This window comes from Penicillium vulpinum, assembly GCF_028829585.1.
Source record: "Penicillium vulpinum strain IBT 29486 chromosome Unknown utg000004l_segment0_segment0, whole genome shotgun sequence".
In the NCBI taxonomy this organism is placed as follows: domain Eukaryota; kingdom Fungi; phylum Ascomycota; class Eurotiomycetes; order Eurotiales; family Aspergillaceae; genus Penicillium; species Penicillium vulpinum.
Genome location: NW_026643244.1, coordinates 3,851,665 through 3,875,663, shown reverse-complemented (window position 1 = coordinate 3,875,663; position 23,999 = coordinate 3,851,665). Strand labels below are relative to the sequence as shown.

The 23,999-nt window shown below is 47.8% G+C and overlaps 10 protein-coding genes across 10 annotated transcripts; 5 read left to right on the top strand and 5 right to left on the bottom strand.

Annotated features, from left to right (window-relative positions):
- Nucleotides 1–583: 583 nt before the first annotated feature.
- N7479_009964 (4-hydroxybenzoate octaprenyltransferase) lies at nt 584–1,366 on the top strand (the record flags this gene model as incomplete). The annotated part of the gene is made up of 1 exon (XM_057257657.1): nt 584–1,366. The coding sequence occupies one exon, from the start codon at nt 584–586 to the stop codon at nt 1,364–1,366; it is 783 nt and encodes a 260-aa protein (XP_057105115.1).
- Nucleotides 1,367–1,638: 272 nt separating this feature from the next.
- On the top strand, nt 1,639–2,709 carry N7479_009963 (amidohydrolase family protein; the record flags this gene model as incomplete). The annotated part of the gene is made up of 1 exon (XM_057257656.1): nt 1,639–2,709. One exon carries the CDS (start codon nt 1,639–1,641, stop codon nt 2,707–2,709), a length of 1,071 nt encoding a protein of 356 aa, XP_057105114.1.
- Nucleotides 2,710–3,242: 533 nt separating this feature from the next.
- On the top strand, nt 3,243–4,502 carry N7479_009962 (cytochrome P450; the record flags this gene model as incomplete). Its single annotated transcript, XM_057257655.1, has 1 exon — nt 3,243–4,502. One exon carries the CDS (start codon nt 3,243–3,245, stop codon nt 4,500–4,502), a length of 1,260 nt encoding a protein of 419 aa, XP_057105113.1.
- Nucleotides 4,503–4,814, top strand: N7479_009961 (Cytochrome P450; the record flags this gene model as incomplete). Its single annotated transcript, XM_057257654.1, has 1 exon — nt 4,503–4,814. One exon carries the CDS (start codon nt 4,503–4,505, stop codon nt 4,812–4,814), a length of 312 nt encoding a protein of 103 aa, XP_057105112.1.
- Nucleotides 4,815–5,304: 490 nt separating this feature from the next.
- On the bottom strand, nt 5,305–8,123 carry N7479_009960 (Transcription factor; the record flags this gene model as incomplete). Its single annotated transcript, XM_057257653.1, has 3 exons — nt 5,305–6,091; nt 6,254–7,443; nt 7,542–8,123. 3 exons carry the CDS (start codon nt 8,121–8,123, stop codon nt 5,305–5,307), a joined length of 2,559 nt encoding a protein of 852 aa, XP_057105111.1.
- A 3,215-nt stretch (nt 8,124–11,338) lies between these two features.
- On the bottom strand, nt 11,339–12,537 carry N7479_009959 (uncharacterized protein; the record flags this gene model as incomplete). The annotated part of the gene is made up of 3 exons (XM_057257652.1): nt 11,339–11,774; nt 11,836–12,271; nt 12,345–12,537. The coding sequence occupies 3 exons, from the start codon at nt 12,535–12,537 to the stop codon at nt 11,339–11,341; spliced, it is 1,065 nt and encodes a 354-aa protein (XP_057105110.1).
- Nucleotides 12,538–13,176: 639 nt separating this feature from the next.
- On the top strand, nt 13,177–15,152 carry N7479_009958 (Amidase; the record flags this gene model as incomplete). Its single annotated transcript, XM_057257651.1, has 6 exons — nt 13,177–13,461; nt 13,534–13,803; nt 13,865–14,006; nt 14,060–14,481; nt 14,544–14,727; nt 14,791–15,152. 6 exons carry the CDS (start codon nt 13,177–13,179, stop codon nt 15,150–15,152), a joined length of 1,665 nt encoding a protein of 554 aa, XP_057105109.1.
- Nucleotides 15,153–17,962: 2,810 nt separating this feature from the next.
- N7479_009957 (uncharacterized protein) lies at nt 17,963–18,745 on the bottom strand (the record flags this gene model as incomplete). The annotated part of the gene is made up of 1 exon (XM_057257650.1): nt 17,963–18,745. The coding sequence occupies one exon, from the start codon at nt 18,743–18,745 to the stop codon at nt 17,963–17,965; it is 783 nt and encodes a 260-aa protein (XP_057105108.1).
- A 1,651-nt stretch (nt 18,746–20,396) lies between these two features.
- On the bottom strand, nt 20,397–21,543 carry N7479_009956 (NAD(P)-dependent alcohol dehydrogenase; the record flags this gene model as incomplete). The annotated part of the gene is made up of 2 exons (XM_057257649.1): nt 20,397–21,302; nt 21,367–21,543. The coding sequence occupies 2 exons, from the start codon at nt 21,541–21,543 to the stop codon at nt 20,397–20,399; spliced, it is 1,083 nt and encodes a 360-aa protein (XP_057105107.1).
- Nucleotides 21,544–22,159: 616 nt separating this feature from the next.
- Nucleotides 22,160–23,891, bottom strand: N7479_009955 (uncharacterized protein; the record flags this gene model as incomplete). The annotated part of the gene is made up of 6 exons (XM_057257648.1): nt 22,160–22,430; nt 22,480–22,632; nt 22,684–23,080; nt 23,142–23,312; nt 23,361–23,698; nt 23,764–23,891. 6 exons carry the CDS (start codon nt 23,889–23,891, stop codon nt 22,160–22,162), a joined length of 1,458 nt encoding a protein of 485 aa, XP_057105106.1.
- Between the last annotated feature and the right edge of the window lie 108 nt (nt 23,892–23,999).

Below are 23,999 nucleotides of genomic sequence, written 5' to 3'. Positions count from 1 at the left end.
GCAATAACGATACTTCGTCTACCATCAATAGGATTGCAGTGCAGCATCCGGCCTGGTTGACTGGGCCGCTATCGGCCGGTATCACTCTTTACCGAAATCGCATAGCTGAGTGTGACTTGAGTGGTCAGCTATCGGCCGAGGTGAAATCACTTCTACCCTGACGCGATGCCTGACGCGACCCGGCTTAGAACCAACGAGACCGGCCCCAAGTGTCCCGAGTGATACAGAGAGGTGGTTCTTTGAAATGTATCTTTTAACAACCGGGGATATGAAGTTTTGCTTTTCCTTCTCTCAACTTGTCTTCCATAACGATCTTTCATTGAAGCCCTCGTCCCGCATAACATCCTCAGTATGACTGTCTCTATTAGCCCTAACTCCCAGCGCAATGTGCCTCGTGGTGTATGGGAACTGGCCAGATTACACACCCGTGAAGCCTGGCTATGCTGGTATCCAGCCATCTGGGGGGCATGTGTGGCTGCGGGTATACGAGATGTGTCGCTGGAACTGACGCCATTCCTCCGTTTACTCTTCGGCATCTGGGCAAGCGTGACAGCTACACATTGTGCATTTTGTACATACAAGTATGTGTGAAAGGGAACGCAAGGCATGTCTATCTCTCGCTAACGAGTGCATCAGCGATATCTGTGATCAAAAACTCGACAAACACGTGGAGCGATGCAAGATCCGCCCTCTACCAGCTGGAATGATTAACACCTCTGAGGCCATCGTGGCATTTATCTGCTGGTTGCCTATCACACTCTCCATTACTTGGGGTACATTGGGTCCGGCCGTCACAGCGGGCTTCATTCCAGTATGGGTGCTGAGCACAATCTACCCATTCATGAAGCGCATCATGCCATTCCCACAAGTCGTTCTTGGGGCGATAATTGGTGGTGCCGTATTTCCTGGATGGGTGGGAATTACTGGAGATCTGAAGAATCTGGACCAGGCACTTCCTCTGTTCTTCGCCACAGCGGCATGGGTTGTCTACTTTGATGTCTTCTATGCGACACAGGATCGCCCGGACGACGAGAAGATAGGTGTGAAATCACTCGCCGTGCTGATGGGGAACAATGTCCAGCTTCTGCTAGCGGTCCTCGGGGCTCTGCAGGTACTGCTATTTGCTGTCACCGCGCTACGGGCGGATATGTCGCTCATCTTTTGGGTGATGGGACTCGGTGTATGGATGGTGAGTATGCCATGGCATATATTGTCATTGGATCTAACTGATCGACGCTCGGGTGGCCGAATTTTCAAGTCGAATATTAAGCTGGGCTTATATTTGACAGGGGTTTCCTTGTTGGAGCTGTTTGTGGTGCGAGTTTATCACGTTTCCCTGGCAAACATGATGCTGGAGCTGCATTAGATCATGGAGCAGCAGACAAGGGCAGTTCATTTACTACCGAGTGTGTGAAGTGATTGTCACACCGGCCAAACCAGCGGTCAGCCTTAAGCTGTAGGTTCTCCGGCCGAGCAGAGTATCGGCTATGTTGCTGCTCGGCCGCCCAGGTACATCCCTTGCCTTTACTTGTACGACCTTACGATCAACATATATCTCATAAGTTCAATATATCTCATGAGTTAATTTCATTCATCCGTCCATAAACCTATACACAGTAAAGTTATACACCCGTCACCATGGACCGTATCGACGTGCACCACCACTTCATTCCCCCTGCCTATCTTCAGGGTATCTTATTCTATCCCTCATTTCTCCATAGAGACATAATTAACCAAATTATAGCCTTCAACTCAACCCTTGGTGACCCCTCTGGCTGGCATCTCCCAAGATGGACCCCAGAATCAACCCTGTCCCTCATGACCTCCCACTCCACTCGCACAGCCATTCTCTCCCTCACCGCACCGGGCACCTCTATCCTATCTGACTCTCCGGTGAAATCCGCCAGCCTCGCCCGGGAAATAAATCTCTACGGCTCTCAACTTCATCAGGAATATCCAAGTCGGTTTGGTTTCTTCGCTAGTCTCCCGCATCTGACACCAGAGACCATCCCCTCGGCGATCGAGGAACTTACCTATGCTCTTGATATCCTTCAAGCAGATGGAATCACTTTGTTCACACGTTATAATGGAACTGGGTATCTCGGTCATTCTGCGTTTGCACCACTCTGGGAGGAGTTGAACCGCCGAAAGGCAGTGGTCTTCATCCATCCGACAAACACCGCCTCGGAAACCCAGAAAAAGCCAGAGTTGGTCAATGCGAAAATACCTCAGCCAATCATTGATTATCCGCACGAGACATGCCGAACGGCGGTGGATCTGATCACCTCGGGGACTATCTCCAAGAACCCCGATGTGAGAATTATACTGTCTCACGGAGGTGGTACATTGCCTTTTGTCGCAACTCGGGCGGCGAATCTGCTATATGACGCAGGGCTGACTGAGATTACCCCAGAGACATTCCTAGAGCAGGCAAGGGGTTTCTATCTTGATCTCGCACTCTGTGGGAACCACGGGAATTTAGAGTTACTGGTGGGAAAAAATGGGTTTGCAAAGACAGGTCATGTGTTATATGGCAGTGACTTCCCCTATGCTCCAGTTGAGACCATTAACAAGTATGTTGGGATGATGGAGGAGTTCTTTGCGCACACAAGGCAGAGGGAGAAGGAGATTTCCCGCGGTGCGGCTGAAGAGTTATTTCCGCGATTTCGGATTGAGGAGAATAATAAGCAGGTATTAGCTAGGCTATAGATCTCTATGAGTGTGTGGAGGGAGGGGAATGCATCATCATTGGAGGATAGCATACGAGCAACATTCCAATGAAATGTGTAAGCAGCGAAATCGCAAATGACCAGTGGAATCAATCAATGTCCCTTAGAAAATGATAATCATGACTTTCCTAAACTCTTATTGTGTCATCTCGGTCAATACCAGTTTTTTGTCCGGACATCTACATATATATAGTACGTCGGCCGACTTGATATCTTGTGATGCACGTATCCCCAGAGTACATGTATATATTATCGTACCGTTAGCATTTTATACTTCGGTATCTCCCAAAGGCTTTCTCACTTTGTCTTTATCCTCAGCTGAAATCTCCATGAGTTGGATTTAAAGTATTGAAAAACCTATGGCGGTCATTCATATAGCCACACTGGCTGCACTGGGCCTGCTGTTGATCTTCCTCCGAAATGTGTTGAATAATTGGAGAATACATCGCAAACTACCTCCTGGTGCATATATCCTCTGTGTTTTTATGATGAAGTAAAAGAGACGTCCAGCTAATGAAGTGCAGGTCCACCTGGTCTCCCTCTCATTGGCAACATCCACCAGATCCCGCCAGTGCGCGCGCATCAAAAGTTCGTTCTTCATCTCTATCATCAACTGTATTCTTCTCTGATATCAACAGGTTCACCGAATGGGCCAAAATCTATGGCGGTCTCTACAGCTTCCGCATTGGGCCAGCCACCGCTGCCGTCATCACGGATCGAGGTCTGGTGAAGGAACTGCTCGATAAACGCAGCGCTTTATACAGCTCACGGCCAACATCCTATGTCGGTCAGAACCTCATAACCGGCGGTGACCACGTGCTTACTATGGATAACAACGAAAGCTGGCGGCTATGCCGCAAGACGATTCACCAGCACTTCATGGCAAGCATGTGCGAGAAAGAGCACGTCAGGCTGCTCGAAGCCGAGCACACACAAATGATGCGAGACTTCCTCCTATATCCAGAGAAACATATGCTGCATACGAAACGGACCACCAACAGTATAATCATGAGTCTGCTGTATGGGATTCGTACCCCGTCGTGGGATACACCACATATGGAGGAACTCTACGGCATCATGGAGAAATGGTCCAAGATTATGGAGACTGGCGCCACTCCACCCGTCGATATCTTCCCGTGGCTGAAATGGATGCCACAGAAGTGGCTGGGCAACTGGGTCGATCGGTCGGCAGAGGTGGCTAGCGGGATGAAAGGGTTATACGGGTCGTTCCGGCGACGGGGGATCGAGGCACGACGACAGGCCGAGCAAGGCTCTCAAAGTCGAGCTTGCACTTTCATCGACCACGTCCTTGATTTACAGGAGAAGGAAAACCTCACTGACAACCAGGTTGACTTCCTCGGTGGAATAATGATAGAGGGTGGATCCGACACCGGGTCGACGATGCTCCTGGTGATGATCCAGGCGCTGGTGCAGCACCCAGAAGTACAGGAGCGGGCACGCGCCGAGATCGACGCCGTCTGTGGCGAAGACCGATCCCCGACATGGGCTGATTTCAGCCGTCTACCGTATATCAACATGATCGTCAAGGAGACGATGCGCTGGCGGCCAGTGACGCCACTAGCATTCCCACACGCGCTAAGCCAAGATGACTGGGTTAATGGATATCTCCTACCTAAGGGAACAACAGTGTTCCTAAACGTGTGGGGGCTTCACCACGACGAACACATATTTCCCAACCCCGACCGATTCGACCCAAGTCGCTACGAAGGGCGACTTAAACTGGCCTCGGACTATGCCGCCTCGCCGGACTAGATGCAGAGGGATCACTTCATCTACGGGGCTGGCCGACGACTTTGCCCAGGAATCCATCTGTCGGAGCGCAGCATGTTCATCGGAGCAGCGAAGCTCTTATGGGGGTTTCAGTTCGAGCCGGAGGTCAATGAGTCGAAGAAGCCGATCCCAATTGACACCGATCCTATTACGGGTTACACCGAGGGGTTCCTTGTATCTCCACGGACGTACAAATGTAAAACTGTGCCTCGCTCCGCTGCGAGGGCCGAGACGATCCTACGCGAGTTCGCCCGGGCCAAGGCCGAGATTCTTTGTCAATATGCGATGCCATAAGCAGAAGGGCTGAAAGCGAGGGGCCAAGGGCTGCCAGCTGAAGGCTGACTGCATATTATTTGGCCGATGCTGGGATATACAATATACTTTGGCCAACGTCGACATGGAGTGTCTCGCCTGTGGAAGCTAAGGTGTGCACGTCGTACGTCATTTTCGAGGTATTTGATTTGTGTAATCTGATTGGAAGGCTGCACGGTGAGGGAAATGGACGTATCGAGGTGCTTGGCTGCGCCTGTACGGAGTATGCGTGTCAGATATTGAGATGTGTGTGTCCGTGCAGTAGCACAACCTGTAAAGGGAGAATGGTGCGTTCTACGTTGCAGGCTGGCGTGCGGTGTAAACCTGTGGTGGAATCGCTGATTGTTTGGAATCAGGGCAGAAGACATTTAATTCGATAATGCAGGTCTATCAAGATTTCTCGTATAATCTATGTATCTACTTTGGCTTACGAGAAAAAGGAAGCAAGATGAAGACCACGTATTATAGCGTACTAGGCTGTGAAATCGAGTCCTTCATGCAGGTCACGGCGACCAGACGTCGTACTGCGTGGACCCGACCCTGTGGTTACAGCGTGATTAGGCGTTATATCATTAAGATATGCGAGGAGATTGTCGGAATCTAGAATCAATGAGGAGGACCAGGCCTCTAGATCCGAAATAGTAGCAAGGAAGTCCATATCTAAACCCAAGTCACTCTCAGCCACCAGAACGCTGTTTGGCGGGGCTAGCTTGTGCCCAGCAACCACTGGAGGTCCTGTGGTCATAGATGGGGTCTCGCAATTGCGGTTGGTGCGTGTGGTGGAGAAGGATGCATCGGAAGAGGGCTGGTTAGATGTCGCGCGTAACTCAGACGCCTTGGTAGCAAGGTGTGACGCAGGAAAGTGGGCATGACACTCGATCACGTCCAATGGAAGCGAGGGCCGATCCTCAGCCCCGAGGGATAAGTCAAGGCGTTCCTGAAGGTCAACGAGAACCTGCATGACCAACGGCAGCCGTGTCTTGCCCGCATTGGGATCAGTATCGTTGGGGCTGGCCTTCGTGGAAGAGGGATCTGGCGCTTGATATTGGCCTATGCAGTGATGTATAACCTCATCAACGCAATATCGGGCTAGCAAAGTCTCTCCAGAGTCCTGGAAGGAATGAAGATATATTAGGGTGATGAATACGCATTGGAGAGGCCCATAATGGCTGCAGAAGAACCATGCATAAGGTGAAAACGCAGGGGCTTGATACAGCTGCAGGTAAATACGCAAGTAATTCACGCAGAGCTGTGACATGCTGGAAGATTGAATCGTGTGTTAACAAGTGTGTCATAACAATGTGGTGATGCAAGATCAATGGAAGTAGATATTTAGTCAAACTGGACAGGATTCCCTAGGAAGAGAGGATGCAAACGGGGGTGGAACAGAGTATGCGGGACAGTGACGAGATGATCCGTACCTGGTCCATGACTTGCGTGATTGCTCGTTCGTACTGTCTGGGGGTGGCAAAAATGGCTTTTGCAGTAAAATGGCGATTTCCAATTTCAGCAATGTTAGCATAATACGCGTCCATGCTGCAAACACAGTGGGCTGGCTTGCATCATCCTTGTACAGCGAGGGATGCGTGAATGGAGATACATTAGCCAGACGAGATGGAATATACCCCCTTTCGGGAATTCCTTGCGTAGGAACGCGTGCGATAATTGAGTCAATCTCTTTCAGAAGCTCCTTGGCATCCGTGACCAGCTCACTAAATCCATTTTGGGTTGGACCCTGCGCGCTCTGTAGATGTGCCACGATCCTGGCTTGTAGGTGAGCTGTCTGAAAGCGTCCGACAGCATATAGCATGGCCACCGATTGTCGACTAGTCACAGAGTCTGTGCACGGGGAAAGCCCAGCAGGGATATCACTGGGCTCTTCATTGTGTATGTTGACCATACCCACGGCCTCCAAGGAGTCATTCCCACAACAGGGGGGCAGCCCTGTGGAGATAGTTGACTGCACATCGAGCCAAACAATATGCCACCACACCCGACGTCGGATTTCTTTATCAACGCGACTCAGCGCAGATGAGGTTCCCTCCCGATGTAGACCCATAGTCTGGGCAATGCGCACCATGGTGCTCACATGAACCAGACCACGCATGGGCTCGAAGGGCCGGTCCAGGAAGGGTCCAGTCAGCAAAGTTGAAACCAGGGTATTCAATGTTGGATGTTCCAGATGTTGACATAGAGAAAGACTCGTCGTATATGCCGACTTGAGGTGGCTCACTGTCGTCTCCTTTTGTAGACCCTGGAGGTTGCTGTACGCCCAGCTGGCTGCTGGCGCGGCAGATGCGCCACAATAAAGGACTGCAAATAGAAGGCATATAAAGGTAGGGTCATCGCGGAGTTTATCGGCGGGTAATGCACTATCGCTATTCCGACACCAATCCCAGAACTCGTCGTAATCTGCTTGCAGGAAAGGCGGGTGTAGGAGGGGAAGGAGTGGCCATACCGCGAGGAAGAACGTCTCCAGCAGGGCATCACTAACGGGCTTGGTGGGCAGCGATCGAAGGAGATTGAACATTCCCATAGTGGAAATATGTGGAAGGGGTAGATCCGGGTGGGCATGCCGGTTTTCGTCAAAAAAATCATCACTCAGACCCTCCTAAAGGAAGATCAACTAAGGTCAGTCATGGTCCTTCCAAGCGACGCCCCCCATCGCAGATTGCATCTCTGCTTTTTGTATTCCCCAGCCAGACTCACCTTCCCGGCAACAAACCCCCAGAAAGTCCGACCAACATATCGCACGCGGCCTCCTCGTCGTATACTTAGGTAATCGCGGCAGAGGGGATCACTGAGAGTCGGGAAGGAGCTTGGTGATGCCACGGGGGAGGGATTCCGGGTAGTTGCCGAGCTACCACCAATTTGAGGAACGCTCGTGTCACGATACCTAGGGAGTTGGATAGTCTCTTCCCATGAAGGGACTGTGGGATATGGCTGTTGGCTATGTGGGGAAGGACTGGCATTGGCGGAGAATTGAGGACGAGAGGGAGGTCTGGAAGGCTTATCGGGATACGGCGCATTGGCGTCTCGGCCCCAATCAGGCCAAGGGAGGTCTGGGCGAGCATCTGCATCTCTAGAGTCTTTGTTTTGGGGTGATATCGGTCGTACGCGGCCGGTGGATTCATCACGGACCATCGCCCTGTAGACACAATGCTCTTTCATGCGCACGCAGTTGGCGCATTCTGGCTGTTCGCGACCGCAGCGAACCTTGCGTCGTCGGCAGACGATACAGCTAAGCGATAACCGGGGTTTCTTGATCTGGCGGGGCTCAGGTAAGGGCATCTTTCACAAAGGGGACTAGATAGTTGTTTGTCTCCTCATATGAGGGGAGTGGTGGCTTTTTATTGCAATCATTGTAAGATTCAATGCAGAGAGAAGAGGATAACTGGGGTCGCTGCAAGGTTGAGATACGATTTAGCCCCGAATTAGATAACCACCTTGTCTTCAGCCAATAACTCCACATTCCACTAGATCAGACTGATATTTGAGCCTAAGTTGATGCTTTGGAGAATTAAAATTTAAATATTAAAATAAATGCGTTTCGCATTCCATGATAGGTAGCAAAGGACCGACACCATCCACGTCATCATAGTAGTGTTTACCTTGAATATATTTTGAAACATATAAGCCCTCATCATCCAAAATATATGCATTGGTCCAATAGTTTCCCAAACTCAAGCCTGGAGAGACCCTTGAGAACAATGGTTTAACATATTAACATTGAAGAGCATAACAAGCTCAAATGTTCCGGAGGTCTATATATATCGTATAGACCTAGATGTCTAGAACGCACACGAAGTTCTCGCCTTGAAACAAACAGCCTTTTTCAGGTAGTTGGTGCTGTGTAAAGTACTACATCACTAACCCGTATGATGCCATTGATCATACGAGTGAGCTTCTCAATTACAATCCGAACGGTTGATATTGCTCATAAGGCTATGTCCAGTTACAGTCTGCGGGCCCTTCTCATAAATGCGAGAGAACCCAGCTCTAAACCTAAAAAAATAGACCAGGCCGCGGAGATCCAGGGACAGCCCTGAATATCTTCTGGACTAAGCAAAAAAAAAAAAAAAGAAGAGGAACAGGAATACCTAACATGCACCAGTAAAAGTAATCACGAGTACGAGATGAAATGCATGATCATAATTATTTAACTTGAACTAAATACCAGGCCGCTCGGTGTCAGGCACAAGATAAGGGGTCGCCATCAAGACAGCTGGAGACAGGAACGTTGTTTACTGGCCGAAGACCTCCCAAAAGCAAATACATGCCGAAGCGAGAATGCCAGCTGGGTAATGGGCGAGGTGACGAACCAATCCGTGGGAAGACAAACATAAATGTACCTGATTATACTTCGTGGTTCGGCCTCTTAACCCTGCATCAGCCATTGGGTCGTAATTTTTTGCAGATCTGGAACCTTGACCAAGAGTCTTCAGGGGATGGTCTGTCCAGCTGAGACTCGGAGATGCTCGGTTGATGTACGGAGTAGTTGCGAGAACTTCATGGAAATCCTCTGGATATCATCCGATAAAAAGAAATTTTACTTCCCGAGCACTATTTGATTGCCTTTATGCTTTGTAGTTAGTTTGGGATTCCTAGGCATAGTTGGATGACCGATAGATACCCGATTTGACCATGAGACTTGCCAAGACCTCCCTCTCTCATTCCTATTCCTTCTCTACTCATAGGAAAAATCCAATAATAATGTTCAAGGCTTTTAGTTTGTACCTGATGGATCCAATGAATTTGAGGCAATTCATGACTTCGGCGATCCGTGGAAACCTTTCAAAGTTCCCAGGGTTGTGACAGGACGGCCCGACCCGCGTAGGTTGGGCCCGCATTCCTTTCAAGGAAAGTTGATACTATCGAGCATTTCAGAAGTGATTTGGGGTAATACACAGTGGTGTACGAACTATTTGGAAGGGGAAAAGGCGTACAATGATGTAATACATAGTCTCAACAGTGTAGAGTTGCTGTTAAAATACACCGACCTCCTTTCCATACAACTCTCGTTTCTCTAACTCGATCGAGAAGCCACCACTGAGCGTAGATGTTTGGTGAGACACATTCTGGCAGGTATAAAAACCAGCCATCTTCCTCATATGGACTTAGGCAGTTCGTGCATCGGATGCCTTCGTCATAATCAGGATAAAACCCGGTGTATTCCCAGTCAATGATCCCGGAAATTGTGTACTTATTGTTGTCAGCCAGTTTAACCATAACATTGTCCGGCCTTAGGTCTCCATGTGTGAAAACAATCCGAGGGCCCGACTGGTGTGTGAGCGACGCTGAAAATCGACGAAGAAATTTAACAAACACATCGCCGCCTGGATGCGGGCTAGAGAACAAAAATGTTTCAAAATCCTCAAGGCTAGTGATAGGTGTCTCGCTCGTGCAGACATGCCTCCTAAGGTCCTTACAACCTTCACCCGCGACTCCTCCCAGAGCAGTCCCTTCAATATATGGGAGGGTTCTTAAATCGGCAAGTATCGTGTTGAGCTGGTTGCTCTGAGAGGTTTTTGGATAAGAGTCTAGTGTTGACCAGGCTTGCCCCAGCGGTACAGATCTCATATAGCTCATGAATATCAAAGTAACTCTGCCGATATACACTAAGCCAAAAGGTTTCGGTGCTGGAATACTTGACTTATGACAGTCAATATATTGTAAGGTGGTGTATTTAGTGTAATGTAGTGTTCCAAGTTGCGAGCTGTCTTAACAACTACTTCCGCGGAGCATTTGAACACACCTTTTTGTCGAGCGCAGGGAGCTTGCCAAAGAATCTCAATCCTCTGTAGAAGTTCAAACAGCCTTTGGGAGAGTCCGACTACTGGCAGAGACTCCACTGTTGATGACCTGGTCTCGAGTAATTTTGCAACCACATCTGATAGAGGGAAAACAATTCCGACCGGATCCGATGATCCAAGGGTTTGACGAATGTCTTCATCGACCTTGGGAAGATCCAGAGGGTTTAAATGAATGTCCTCTGAGGAATAATGTTATTAGTTACAGGAACAAGAAAATAACCAAAATCCTTACTGGGTGAGTGATTGGTTGATGTTCTCATTTCTAGGAGGCGTTGCGAGTATTCAGCTGGGAATTTCTCGGCTAAGTCGATCTCTGGATCTTCAGTGACCGCTGCTTGTAAACTTTTCAATACATGGGCATTGAATCTCGCAGCTTTGGATTTTTTTGGAGGTGGAGAGTCTCCGAAGGCCATTTCTCTGAGCTAAATATAGAAACTTCGCAACTAAAAAAACTAGTATATTGAAGATCAAGGGGCGATTTGATCTTCGTCTAGGCAGACAAGGAGAAGAGCGGCTTGGCTAGTCAGACAAAAAGAGTCACTTCAGCTGACCATCTTTTAGAACCATCGATAACCCCAGCCCTTACGGTTTGGTACCAAGATTACCTAAATTCCTCCTGAAAAGCGTGTAATCTATGTCACAGATGTACGAGTCGGCGAGTTACAGGAAATGCGCACCTTGTTCAATGTTCTTTCACTGCTTAGATACCATCTGTTTGACTGGATGAAGTTCAATGTTTACCTCCTCGGTGACCAGAATCCGGTCCGAGTTCGTGTCCCAGTCAGCATCATGCAATTCCGAAATATTGTTTGTACAATGGCCATCGGAAGGGACCTCCGCTGAAATTACCTCCCCAATATCATTATAATACTCCTTTGTTCTAGACCATGGCGTATTGTTGGATGGCTGATGGCTGGCCCTCCCGCTGGACATACCGAAAAATCTTGCAAAAGCGCCACCAAAAGCTGTCCTCAAGAGTACTCGCATCGTTGGCAGACATGTGCAGACAATACCCGTTGACACTTCGATGATGGACCACATGTACCCCTTTGCGTAGAGCCATGTGGAGTCGTACTCGCCCAGGACAAGCATTGAGAGGAGAAGGCGGGCCATAGCTGCAGCGCAATCACTGGGAGAGAACGATGTATTAGCAAGTACCTTGGAATGGGGTAGAAAAAGAATATGCATACAAAAGACCCAAGGTAAAGATTAGGGACAGGGCAATCTTCTGTGGTTTCGGAAGCTGGATATTCCACACTTTGGGGATTGGCATCAACCAAACCGCAAAATCACTGATAATATTTACAATTGCGTAGCCGATAGCAAATTGCTTAAAGTTAAAGCAAGTCCCCTCCGTTGTCCAGAAGGCGCTAATCGGATTACAATTGAAAATGGCGAGGAAAGTCATAATAATCGCCCACACAGAGATGAGGATGATCATGCCGTCGACAATTCGCAAGAACCTCGAATGTTCGAAAATACGTCGGTACAGAAAAAGGAGTGCTAGCTTCACACTCGGGGGTCCGAGAATGTAGAAAATCTGGAAGAAGTAGAGGAGCTCCGAGAATATAGCGACTTTTTTTGGTGAGAGTGTTTCTCGGTGTTTGCCAAGGCCATTAATTCGACCTGAAAGCCCGTTAGTATTACTACTGCGATCCTTTAGCAGAATCAAAGTCATGATAGTGGTGGTAGTACTAACATCCCACAAAAATGCCATATAATACCCAATCCAAGAAAAGGGCTACGCAGATGATCCAGTCATCTGCACCAAGAGACAATTTTCGCAGTCGTCGTGCTCCAAAGCGGGCAACAACAGCGAGTGTGGCCAGTATAATGAAAATTGTGTTCACCACCCATAGCGTTGGTCCGAAATCTTCCTGAAGGTCGGTCATATGTGCCAACAGGAATTGCGAACCCCTACTTCTCACAAGTCAAGACCATGATTATATGGAAGGGTTACCCCTGACAGGGATAAACCTCCATGTCGCTAACATATCAGATATTAATCGTCCTCAAATTCAATTTTCAAGGATCTTTGGGTCTAAAATTACACAATCGGGACCACCAAGAGAAATCCCTGCCATATTACATTGCACTAGAAAATGAATCAATAAAATAAAATAGCGCACTTGAAATGCTCAAGACAAAGATCGCAGATCTACGGTCCGCTATTCGGGAGCCCGACGGTATGGCGGGGGTGGTTATCACCGGTGCTAGACTCATCTCAGAATAGCACGGTTCTTTTGTCCTGCTTGGCGCAGATACAACATCGGGACAACTAAAGTACAGTTGGTCTCGCCGCTGCACGGTGGAGACATGACCCGCTCAGGATCGCTACTGCTGTCCAATTCGAGCGAGGTGCAACATTGGGGTCAAGGATGGAGCCATTTCGTTTCTCATATAGAGTGACATATGTAATGTGGAGATTATGGAAGGATGTCCAGTTATCGACCTTATTAAACACACTGCCGCATTTTACGGAACTTGTTCACCACACCCGTACCTAAAATCAATCAACCCCAGCTAGAAAAATGACCGTGGTACCTCAACAGAAGCTCTCCTGGCAAGAGTCAGCCCTCCAGGTCCAGGCAGTGCGCGATATTTCCATAAAGCAGGTTGATCCCGCCATCGCTACTCTTCCCGATCAACATACTGGCAGGGTGATTGATTTCCCTAGAAAGCACCTTTCGCAAGCAGAGATCGCTATCACGGAGAGTTCTGCTGAAAAATTGGTAGATTCCCTAGCGACAGGCAAATTGACTGCGACTGCGGTAACAAACGCTTTTCTTCGACGGGCTGCAATTGCCCAGAAGCTTGTATGTAATTTTGCGAGTTGTTTCCAGCTAATACCTCAAATTTTGGATTCTGACCGTCACTCAACTGCATAGACCAACTGTATTTATGAGCTTCTTCCCGACCGTGCCATATCCCGCGCCAAGGATCTCGATGAGTATTTTGCGAAGCATGGAAAACCCTCAGGCCCACTTCACGGTTTACCAATTAGCATCAAAGCACATATAGGTCTCAGGGGACGAGACTTGGCTGCTGGATTCGTCGGTTGTCTCGACCGAAAAAGTCAAGGCGATGCAAATATCGTGAAGATTCTCTTGGATGCCGGTGCGGTTGTTTATGCAAGAACAACCGAGCCACAGGGACTGGTAGGCAGATCTAAATTTCCAAACGCGTGAATTTATAGCTAATTCCTTGGTCTCGGTATAGATGGCTCTTGAAACTTACAGCAATATCACTGGCACCACCACCAACCCACATAATACTGCTCTCACACCAGGTGGTTCTTCTGGCGGAGAGTCAGCCTTGCAGGCCCTTTATGGCAGCCCTCTGGGAATTGGCTCAGACATTGGTATGTTGCCGGATTCTCTAGATTGATTACTTCATTGCCAACAACAGACCTAGGTGGTAGTATTCGCTCCCCCGCGGCCAATTGTGGCCTCTACGGCCTGAAGCCCTCAACCGGTAGGTTACCGCTACTGGGATGCGGTTCCTATCTTCTGGGATGCGAGACAATTATGGGAACACTTGGGCCTATTTCACCCTCACTCGGTGGTGTTGAACTCTTCATGAAGACGATAATCGAATCAAAGCCTTGGGTCAAAGATTCGATGATGCTTCCAATCCCTTGGAGAGACCAGGAGAAGCATATTCACTTGGATAACAAGAAGCTAACTGTCGGTGTGATGTGGACGGATAATGTAGTTACTCCCGCTCCGGCAGTAACAAGGGCCTTGAAGGAAGTGGTTGAGCGCCTTAAACTGGTGGCTGGTATCGAGGTTATTGAATGGAAAGCATATAAACAGGAAGAGGCTCTTGAGATCCTTGTAAGTGGTCCATATCAACTCAATGACTAATGTGAGCTGAACTAACCAATGAACATGTATAGACCAGGCTTTATGCTCCAGATGGCGGAAAGGCATTTGCCAGGAATGTCGAGGCCTCTGGTGAGCCGTTCACACCGCTCACAGCTTGGACTTTGCGGGATACCCCTGGCATTGAAGAACTGAGCCATGAGGGTGTATGGGAATGGACTGGGAAACGGGAGATGTTCCGCTACGGCTATTTGCAAGGTTCGTAGATCAATCATTATTTAAGCTCGTTCCGGATTCTGATCTTACTTGGCCCTACTACAGAGTGGAACAATGTTGCGCCTGAAATGGATGTTATACTCTGCCCTGCATTCCCCACACCTGCCCCCCTCCACCACACTTCGAGGTACTGGGGCTACACTTCTTTATTCAATCTCCTCGATTATTCGGCTCTTGTGTTCCCTGTCACCAAGGTGGATCCCGATAGAGATGCCAAGGATACTACTTACACTCCGAAGAACGAATTCGACCGCTGGGCATACGAGCATTATGACCCAGTAAAACAAAAGGATGCACCCGTTTCTCTGCAGCTCGTTGCTAAGAAGTTGGAGGAAGAGAAGTTACTTCAGGCATTCAGAGAGATCCAGGAGAAAATTAGCCTGCCGTTTGTGGATTGCCTGGCTTGATTACATCTCAGGGAAATCCGAATATCGAGCAACTGTAGTTAATGGCGACCACTGGCCTAATTTATGAGACTACTCGAGGAAGACTCGAGGTTCAGGCCTGGTTCAGGCCTGTTCTTTTCATCGTTGTACTGCTATTAAATACATATGTACATTTGGAAGAAATCCTGTGTAAATATCCTTCAGATGCTGAATTGCGTTTGATGAGATTCTGCCAATACGCAGTTTGTATAGCGACTGAGTCCGTTGGTCTTTCCATTTTCTTAGTCTTCATCTTATACTAGATCCGTGAAAGTCGAAAACATCGGGAAACAATAATCAACCCATTGGTTGAATCTTGCTTCAGGGGCTAATCAGGTCCCTCAGTCAGAGAAGTGGCGATTTCATTGAGGTGAAGGTATTAGGTTATATTTATATGGAGAAACCGCTCATGGCAATCATCGAGCTATTCCCTTTGAATGCATTGTAAGATAATTTGAAAAATCGGCCCTTTTTAGTTGTCTTTGGAGAACTCCCGCTGCTTCTACCAATTCATTGTGTCGAGGGTGATGGCGAACAAAACACGATTCCAGCTCTTTAATCAACTATTGGCTTCGAGTCCTTGCCTCGTCTGGATGAAGTGCCTGCGTAGTCGTATGCAACTAGTCAGGCTGCAACAGGTTAACTCAACTTTGATTGATTGATGGATTGATTCCAGCTCTTTGTCATTTTGTCCAGGCCCTGCAAGTCTCACCATGAGACTTTTGGCCGACGGTGTAACATAGCTGTGTGATAGCCATTTCTCCAACTGTGCTCTGATTTATTCCCGCGAAGCACGAGGATTATTTGCACTCTTTATACAAAATGAGGTCGTTCCATGACATTCAAAAGAGCCAGTTCCGGGTCAATGTAACAGGCAACTCGGTTGGAACTGATTGAATTTCCCACAGAGCAGCTTGCTATAGGTGTAAACCTGAAAACCAAACCAATTCAAATGGTGAATAGCGTCATCAACTTTCATCCATGCTTGACGATCGGAAATGGCTTTTTTTAATGGCTTTCTGCGCAACCAATGGACCTTTGTGTCATGTCGCACTATATATATCGGAGCGTGGAATATATGAGCATTACGCTCAGATATAGTGGTCTTTTTGGCCTAGTGTGTAACTCGCCAGTCCAGGAGCAGGTTGTAACACTTTGCCTCTGTGAGCCAATCGTTGGTTCTTTCCACGGAGATAGCCCTCGGTGACCCAGTGCCTATTCCCTGTTGTATATTCCCTGTTCTTTTTTCTCCAAATCCAGCTACACGGGCCCTGTATGTAGCACCCGAGCAAAACTGCACCTTTAGGTGGTGCTCAGGATCAGTAGCCTTCATGGTGAAACCAAGCAAGTCTTCATCATTGGAAACCGCAATAAAACTTTACATATATTGGTGACTCTTGCATGGGCATAGCCTTGTCAAAATTTTGTTGTTGTCTTCATTTTCATTCCACTCACCCTAATACAGAAAATTGGCTCGTGATTTCCAAGATCAGCAAATTCCTATTGGAGATCCATTCTGGGCTAAACATGAGCTGGCAAAGGGTGTCGTGGAGAGGGGAAGAAGGAAGAAACACTAAACGAGAAGATCAGATATTTATATCTGCGAACTTCACCGGCCCTCATCTCTGTTTGTTTGACACTAGAGTTTGGCTGTATCTATATATATTCACCGGGAACAGTTAGTGTTGCTACAGCCACATTTATTTTGAAGCCAGTGTCAAGTTGCTATGTCTCCCTATTAATCTTCATTCCCACGCCTTAAAAGAGGAAACATACAAAGCTTGTTAACTCTAGAACTAAGCTTGATGGATTACATAGGCCTCGATAAACCATATTTCCATTACAAAACAGATTATTAACTCCTGACAGATCTTGGATCCCCAATTGCTAGCTGTTCTGATTTTAGCCGGGTATTCCCTATGAAACAGAAAAGCCCGGTACGAAGGGAAGAGACAAAAAAAAAACGGTCAAGAACCAGTTCAACCTCAACGAGGTGGAGAACAACTCTCTAAATCTAAAGGAATGAATATGACCAAAAAGTCGGTCCTATCTTTGCTTGATATTTTAGAAGATGTTGTGGATAACAACCTACTATTCAAGTGGATGCTTTTAGGTCATACTGCCGATCATACAATTCCCACATTTCTGGCAGCTTCAAAGTTAACGACCATCTAGCGAACATATCTACAACTACGACTCTCAAGTCTAAGGTTAGTACGGGAAAGGTCGTTGTACGTGAGGGAAATTTTCCAAGTGGACTTAAATTTGGGCCAATAATGACCTCGCAAACATGTTTGTTGGTTAGCGCAATTCATGGGTTTGTGTGAATGAAATTTGTTTGGGAGATTCACGAAGTTGAAGATACCTTTCAAGACTTAATTAACACCAAATCAAAGATTTATGTAGAGATAGTAAGAGTAAAGTCAGAAAATACCAAAAGCACAGTAACATGATACTCAGCGAAAAACTAAATCAAGTGTAAGGAGAAGTGATATAGATAGCGAAAGCAAATATGCAGGTTGACATGATTTGTGAGTATACTGCGTGTCGTCACGCACTCCAGCGTACGTAGTCCAAAACACGATAGATCCATGTAGAGGACCATTATGAGCAAAGTATGCAGAAAGAAGATCTACTTCCCTAGTATACAGCTAATGTAACAGATAGCTAAATCATACAAAGGTGAGATCAGGTTGGTACTTCTCATCTTACATCATTTCTATTGGAGGGCTCGAGGGCCATACTCTCACACAAAAGTGAATTGAGCGTACATCTCATCCCCGACGCGAGCCTTACACGCTGTCTAGCTTCGTCAGAATCCCTGCCGCGCCGGCCATCCCATATCCCCCCTTCCTCCAGCAGGTCTCGATGATGTCCCGGGCCCAGAGCCCCTCGCTGAGGACAGGAAGCCTGTCCTGGGTGGGGAACACAGCGGAAGGGTCATGACTGCCACGGGTGTGATAGAGGCTGATACCGGGGTGCCTCCCGGTAGCAATCTCGTAGAACACGAGGCCAAGCTGGCAAAGATCCGTCCAGATGGAACACTCGAACTCGTCCACCGCATCAGCCATGACAGTGTCAATGGGCATGACTCTCGAGGCACCGAGGTCAGCGATGACGAGGTTCTGTGAACCATCCATCAGGATGTTGCGAGTGAGAATGTCGCAGTGGATGATGCAACGTTGGTGAAGGTTGTGGAGGCCGATGGCAAGCTGGCGGAACCAACGCTGCTGTAGCTTGATGCAAGGTCGCGCTCGGTGCTTCAGCCACTTAGAAAGCGTGCCTCCGGACATGTATCGCATCTCGATGGTCTCGCCTGGAAGGTCGAGACAATGGACGATTCCTTCTACTGGGGTGTCGAAGTCGGACTGAACGCGCCGCCATACTTCTTGCTCTCGTCTGATCCTTTCGCGGTTTGCTTCCACTTGCTCCAGGGTGTCATACTTGTAGACGATTGCCATTTTGACTGCAACATCTTCGCGTTGGACAACGACTACTGCGTCACCAGTGGCGATGATTGTGTGAAGAGCGATGTAGTGACCCTCGTCATCGATGAGGCGATGAAAAACGCTCATTTTAGATGAGGAGAGAATGTATTTGTGAGTAACTGGTGCTGATGATTAATTTCTTCGACAGCAGTAGATATTCCGGGCAAGATATGCTTCTTGTCGCGAGGATCAAACTAATAACCGATGATTTAGTAAGATTGTATACATTTGGTCGGAAGAACAGTTCATACCTGTAACGAATGTGTTCATGCGAGTTCTCTTTTCAAGGAAACCCCCACAGCTCTGAGACTGGCTCTTGGACGGGTATGGATCAAGATCTCTGATGTCAATAGAAGCAACGCGCAGCCAGAACAGCTGGGTTGAACTGCTGGATTGTTTGGACGGGTGTGGTGGTCTCTCGACGAGACGTGAAGGAAGTTTGGAAGATAGATCTGAACAGAATACTCTAAGCCGATGGTATATTGGAAGTGGAAAAGAGTGTCTGAATAGCAACGTTTCGGAGAGATGGATCACCACAAAGAAGGGGAAATGGGAGATGAATGAAAGCGAGATAGATGAAAGGGAGATCAATGGAAACGAGTTGGTTGCCTTCCACAGAGGATGATTCGAATATGAAGCCCTTTTTCTCCGACAAAATTCCATCACCGCCCCAAAACTCTCGCCTTGCACGTAAGAACTTCGTCCGTTGTCCGTTTCCTCTTTGGGAAAGGTCGAGGGTTCGAGCCGCCGATCTTCCGAACCATAATAGAAGGACAACCATACTCCAATTGGCGTATGTAGATGATTCATCTGGGTGGATTTAGACTTTGAGTGAATGTGTTGTTTTTCTGCTGCTTGGAAACACCTCAGCTTGTATAAATGGCAGCGATGGGGCGTTAAAATTCCGAATACTTCGTTTCACAGTGATCATCTGTTCGAAGCAATATGAATTGTGGATCATCATATCCTCCAAGCCATGAGCGATATTTTGGAGCTGTTTTGATCGCAATGCGTAGTAGCAAAGTATTAGGGTCATAAATTAGACTTTGCTGCATGTGCTATGAATCTCTGTTGGCAAAACATCGGGCCGGATATAAATAAAAATACGCAGCTGTTGGGCCTTGGTATGCAATATTCAGGCTTCGGGTGAACAGTGCATGTGTCAATGTGCCATTGAAAATGGTGAAACATTTCATTGGTTTGAAACCTTGACAACTCGTAAAATGTTCAAGTATTCGACATTGGTTGTGGTGAAGCCGACTCATTTGCGTGCCTAGAGGTGTAGTCAGTTATAGCGCAACATGTAGATCGTTTAAGAGGAGTGCCTAGCTAGCCTGTAGCCAGGATGTATACATAACAACTGGCATTCATGGATATCAGGCTGACTTAGGCTTCATAGAGGGTATTCAGAAGAATATCGCTACTCTCATGCAGTCATTCAGCAAACTGCAAGGGTGTAAAAGAAAGAAAGTTGATGAAGAAAGAGCAGTTCAAAGAATTTGATATGTGATGACATCGTCGGTATGATATCGCCGCGGCGAATCAAGGACCTTGGCGGCAAACAAGGATATTTATAATTTTTGGTTTGACGACATCCCTCATAGGCACACCATGCATATACAAAACGTTCATTGGGGATCTAGTTTCTAAATCTAACAGCTTCTATACATTGCCCCAAACGCCAGTTGAAATGAACCTGTCTCACATATTCATCACTCATTCATGATTGATCACCGATTTACTGCTCGTTCTTGAGAACATAGCGGTAACGAGCATCACCATTTTCCATATCCACGATAGCCTGGTTGGCATCTTTCATTGGGCGCTCCTGGATCCAAGGCTTGACGCCCTTGGCAGCGGCCAACTCCAACATCTCCCGAATCTCACTAGGGCTACCGATCAACGAGCCACCAAGCTTAATGCCCTTAAGAATGAGAACGAACGCCGGGATCTCAAGACCGCCATCCTCGGGAGCACCGAGCTGAATGAAGGTTCCGTGGACCCGCAACAGTCCACAATACTGGACAATGGGCATCTTGGAAGAGGAGGCAGTGGAGATGATCAAGTCGAGAGAGCTAGCGTGGCGAGTATCCCAATCCTCCTCCTCGCCGGTAGCGATGAAGTCATCCGCACCGAGCTTGAGCGCATCCGCCTTCTTATCAGACTTGCGGGAGATAGCGACAACGCGATCAGCACCGAGCGCCTTCGCGAACAAAATAGCAAAGTGGCCAAGACCACCAATGCCAACGACACCGACGGTCTTTCCGGGGCCGCAGCCATTGCGCTTCAAAGGCGAGTAGGTAGTAATACCACCGCACAACATAGGTGCCGCGTCGGCGGAGGAAATGGCATCCGGGATCTTAATAACGAAGTGCGAGGGAGAGCGGTTGTATGTGGAGTAGCCACCATACGACTTGCCACCGTTGGCATAGACACCGTTGTATGTGCCGACCATCTTAGTGCAGTGCTGTTCGATGCCCGATGCACAGGCTTGGCAGTCCCCATCCTTGTTCTGGCAGGAGCCGCTTTGGGCGCCGACACCGACACGGTCACCGACCTTGATATCTCCCTCGACCTGTGATCCGACGCGAACAGCAGTTCCGACAATCTCGTGGCCGACGCAGCAAGGGTAGTTGGTGGGGCCCTGTGGAAAGCCGTGTTAGCAATTCGATTCGATTTCTATGATGTTCAAGAGGAATGCGACATACCCATCCACTGCGCAGAGTGTGAATATCAGAGCCACAGATACCACAGTGAGTGACCTTGATATCGACATCGGTCTCCTCCCATGGCTTAGGCTCGAATTCCTGCCAGACCATTTTGCCTTCGGCGGCTTCAGGGCCGAGGGCTACCCAGCCTTCGAACTTGTAATCGGTGGAAGACATGATAATATATATAAAATGTATAAAGTTGGGATTCAATTGATATGATCTACAACTCCAGCAGGATCCTGATTCTTTAAACTATCCGCGCGGAGAGATCGAGCTCCGTCTCGGAGGGTTCTTTAAATCTCGATTTATGATTCTGTGGCTATTGAGGTGAAGAAAAGGTCCACTTGACCCATCAATTGGATTGTCATCGAGTGGGTTCTGATCGAGTGGATTGTCATCACGGTCTTAATTTAGGTTATATCCGGCGAAAAGATTTCATTTAGGAACCAATACCTACCGGCAAATCTGGTATAGGAAGGAATACTGTGGATATTGTCAGAAGTACTTTTTTTCTAGGACTACAACTATACTACTATTTACCTACTTCCTTCAGGATTTAAGATGCTTACGTCTAATGATGACGTCGGACTTAACGAATGCCAAGCCCTGGATTTATGCTGGTTTATGCTGGCTTATGCCCATCAACTTTGTTTCTAGATTGGTCAGAACCAATTGGGATTATTGGGTTGATTAGAATGTTCCAGAAAAGAAGGGAACTGCTTTTTATTCGACGATCTATTTATTCATAGTGGGGAATCGTCATAATTATTCTCCGTTACGGCCAATTTTGTCAAGCTTTCGCCTCCACAGTATCCGAAGGAACCGATTTTTGCCGCCGGAAATAGTACTGAACACAAAGCACAGCAGTGAGGACCCACGAGGCACCAGCAAGACAGCTGATTGCAGTGAGACCATGCAGATACTTCGGGGCGTCGGAAGTGCGGAAGATCTGCGACCCAGCGATACCAGCACAGTTAGCTGCCATAACCACCAGTGCCATGGCAACGCTTCGTTCTTGGGGTTTGCGGCAGTAGAATGAAAGCCAGCCGACATTTAGGATACTATATTTTGTCAGAGCGGGCTATACACACGAGGGGACAGAGGACTTACTGCATGCTGCAATAGGAGATATTAGCGACGGCAATAACTCCGTATCGGTGCCATTGCGAAGCAAGGGGGTTACTTGTGCGAAGACAAGCGTAGGAAATCACATTCCAAGTGATAGCCAAGAGGACGAAAGGACCACGATGTCTTGTTTTGTCACTATCAGGAGTTAGAGTATGTTTCATCATAATGGTCATAGGAAGCACTCACGCAGCGAAAGACAGAATAACCAGCCAGACCATACTACAGTAGACGGGAACCGACGCTAAGGCATTTGCCCTGACAGCACCGAAGCCCAGCCCTTTGATCATGCTGGGTGTGTATTGGGTCAAACCCGAGAACCCAGTCATAGACACCAAGGTCACGAAAACATGCTGCCAGATGCGCGGTTGCTTAACGGTCTGCCAGATATCAGAGCGTGAAATCTGGATATGGCCTGTAGCTTTCAGAGGGTCATCTAGTAAAACGCGATTGCGCATGATGTGCGACTCGCGCTCGGTGAAGTAGCTCCAGCGGCCGAAGGCGACTAATGGACGGCCGTCTCCAACCGATGGAGGCACAAGGAGAGTAAATACAATTGCGATGAACAGAGTGATTAATCCCTCGACTAGATTATTAGTTAGACAAGCTCGGACTCTCAGAATATATCTCTTTGACTATGCACTTACCCAGGAAGATCCATCTCCATCCCTCCATACCATGGGTGCCATGCAGCTGAAGCAGACCGGCGGATATCAAGCTTGATGTAGCCGATGCGAACATCTGCCCATAGAAGAACAAACTTGTGCGCATGCTAGTCTCATCTTTCTTGTACCAAGTGGAGAGATAGTATAAAGCGCCTACCGGGTGTCAGAGGATTATCCAAGCATAAATATAGACTCACGTACCAGGAATAAAGCCACCCTCACAAAATCCCAGCAGAATCCTCGTAACCAAGTACGCAGGATAGGAGTCAACAAATGCCTGGAAGGTTGCAACCAACCCCCACGCGAACAACTGACCCGATAACCAAACACGAGGTCCAATTCGTTGCATAATAATATTTGATGGGATTTCAGAAAGCACAATACCAGCGGAGAGCAGTTGTGATCCGATATTTATTTGGTTTGTTGTGATATTCAGGTCTTTTGTGATAGTCGATGTCAAGACAGCGCTGATATTGCCGCGGTCCATTTGCAAGGCGAAGAAAGCGACTGCTAGGATGGGGATGAGGATAAAGTCGACTCTGAAAGAAGCTTGTTAGTGACATGTTTATAGTTGCTGTGTGAGAAAAATATATATAGTACTTACTTCCGGCGAACGGCTGATTCTTCTTCTTCCCAGTCTTTCACAATACCATGATCGGGCTCATTTGGAGGTGAGTCAATGATTTGCTCGCCTATTCTGTGTTTCTCATCCAAGCTATCTTGGTCTGCCATCTTGGGATATAGATGAGCTTGGAAAAAAGATCAATGTCCAAAAATACACCAAAAAAGTATGTATCAGTACCTAAGCTGGTGAACTTATAGGAACACTCCTCACGGCTG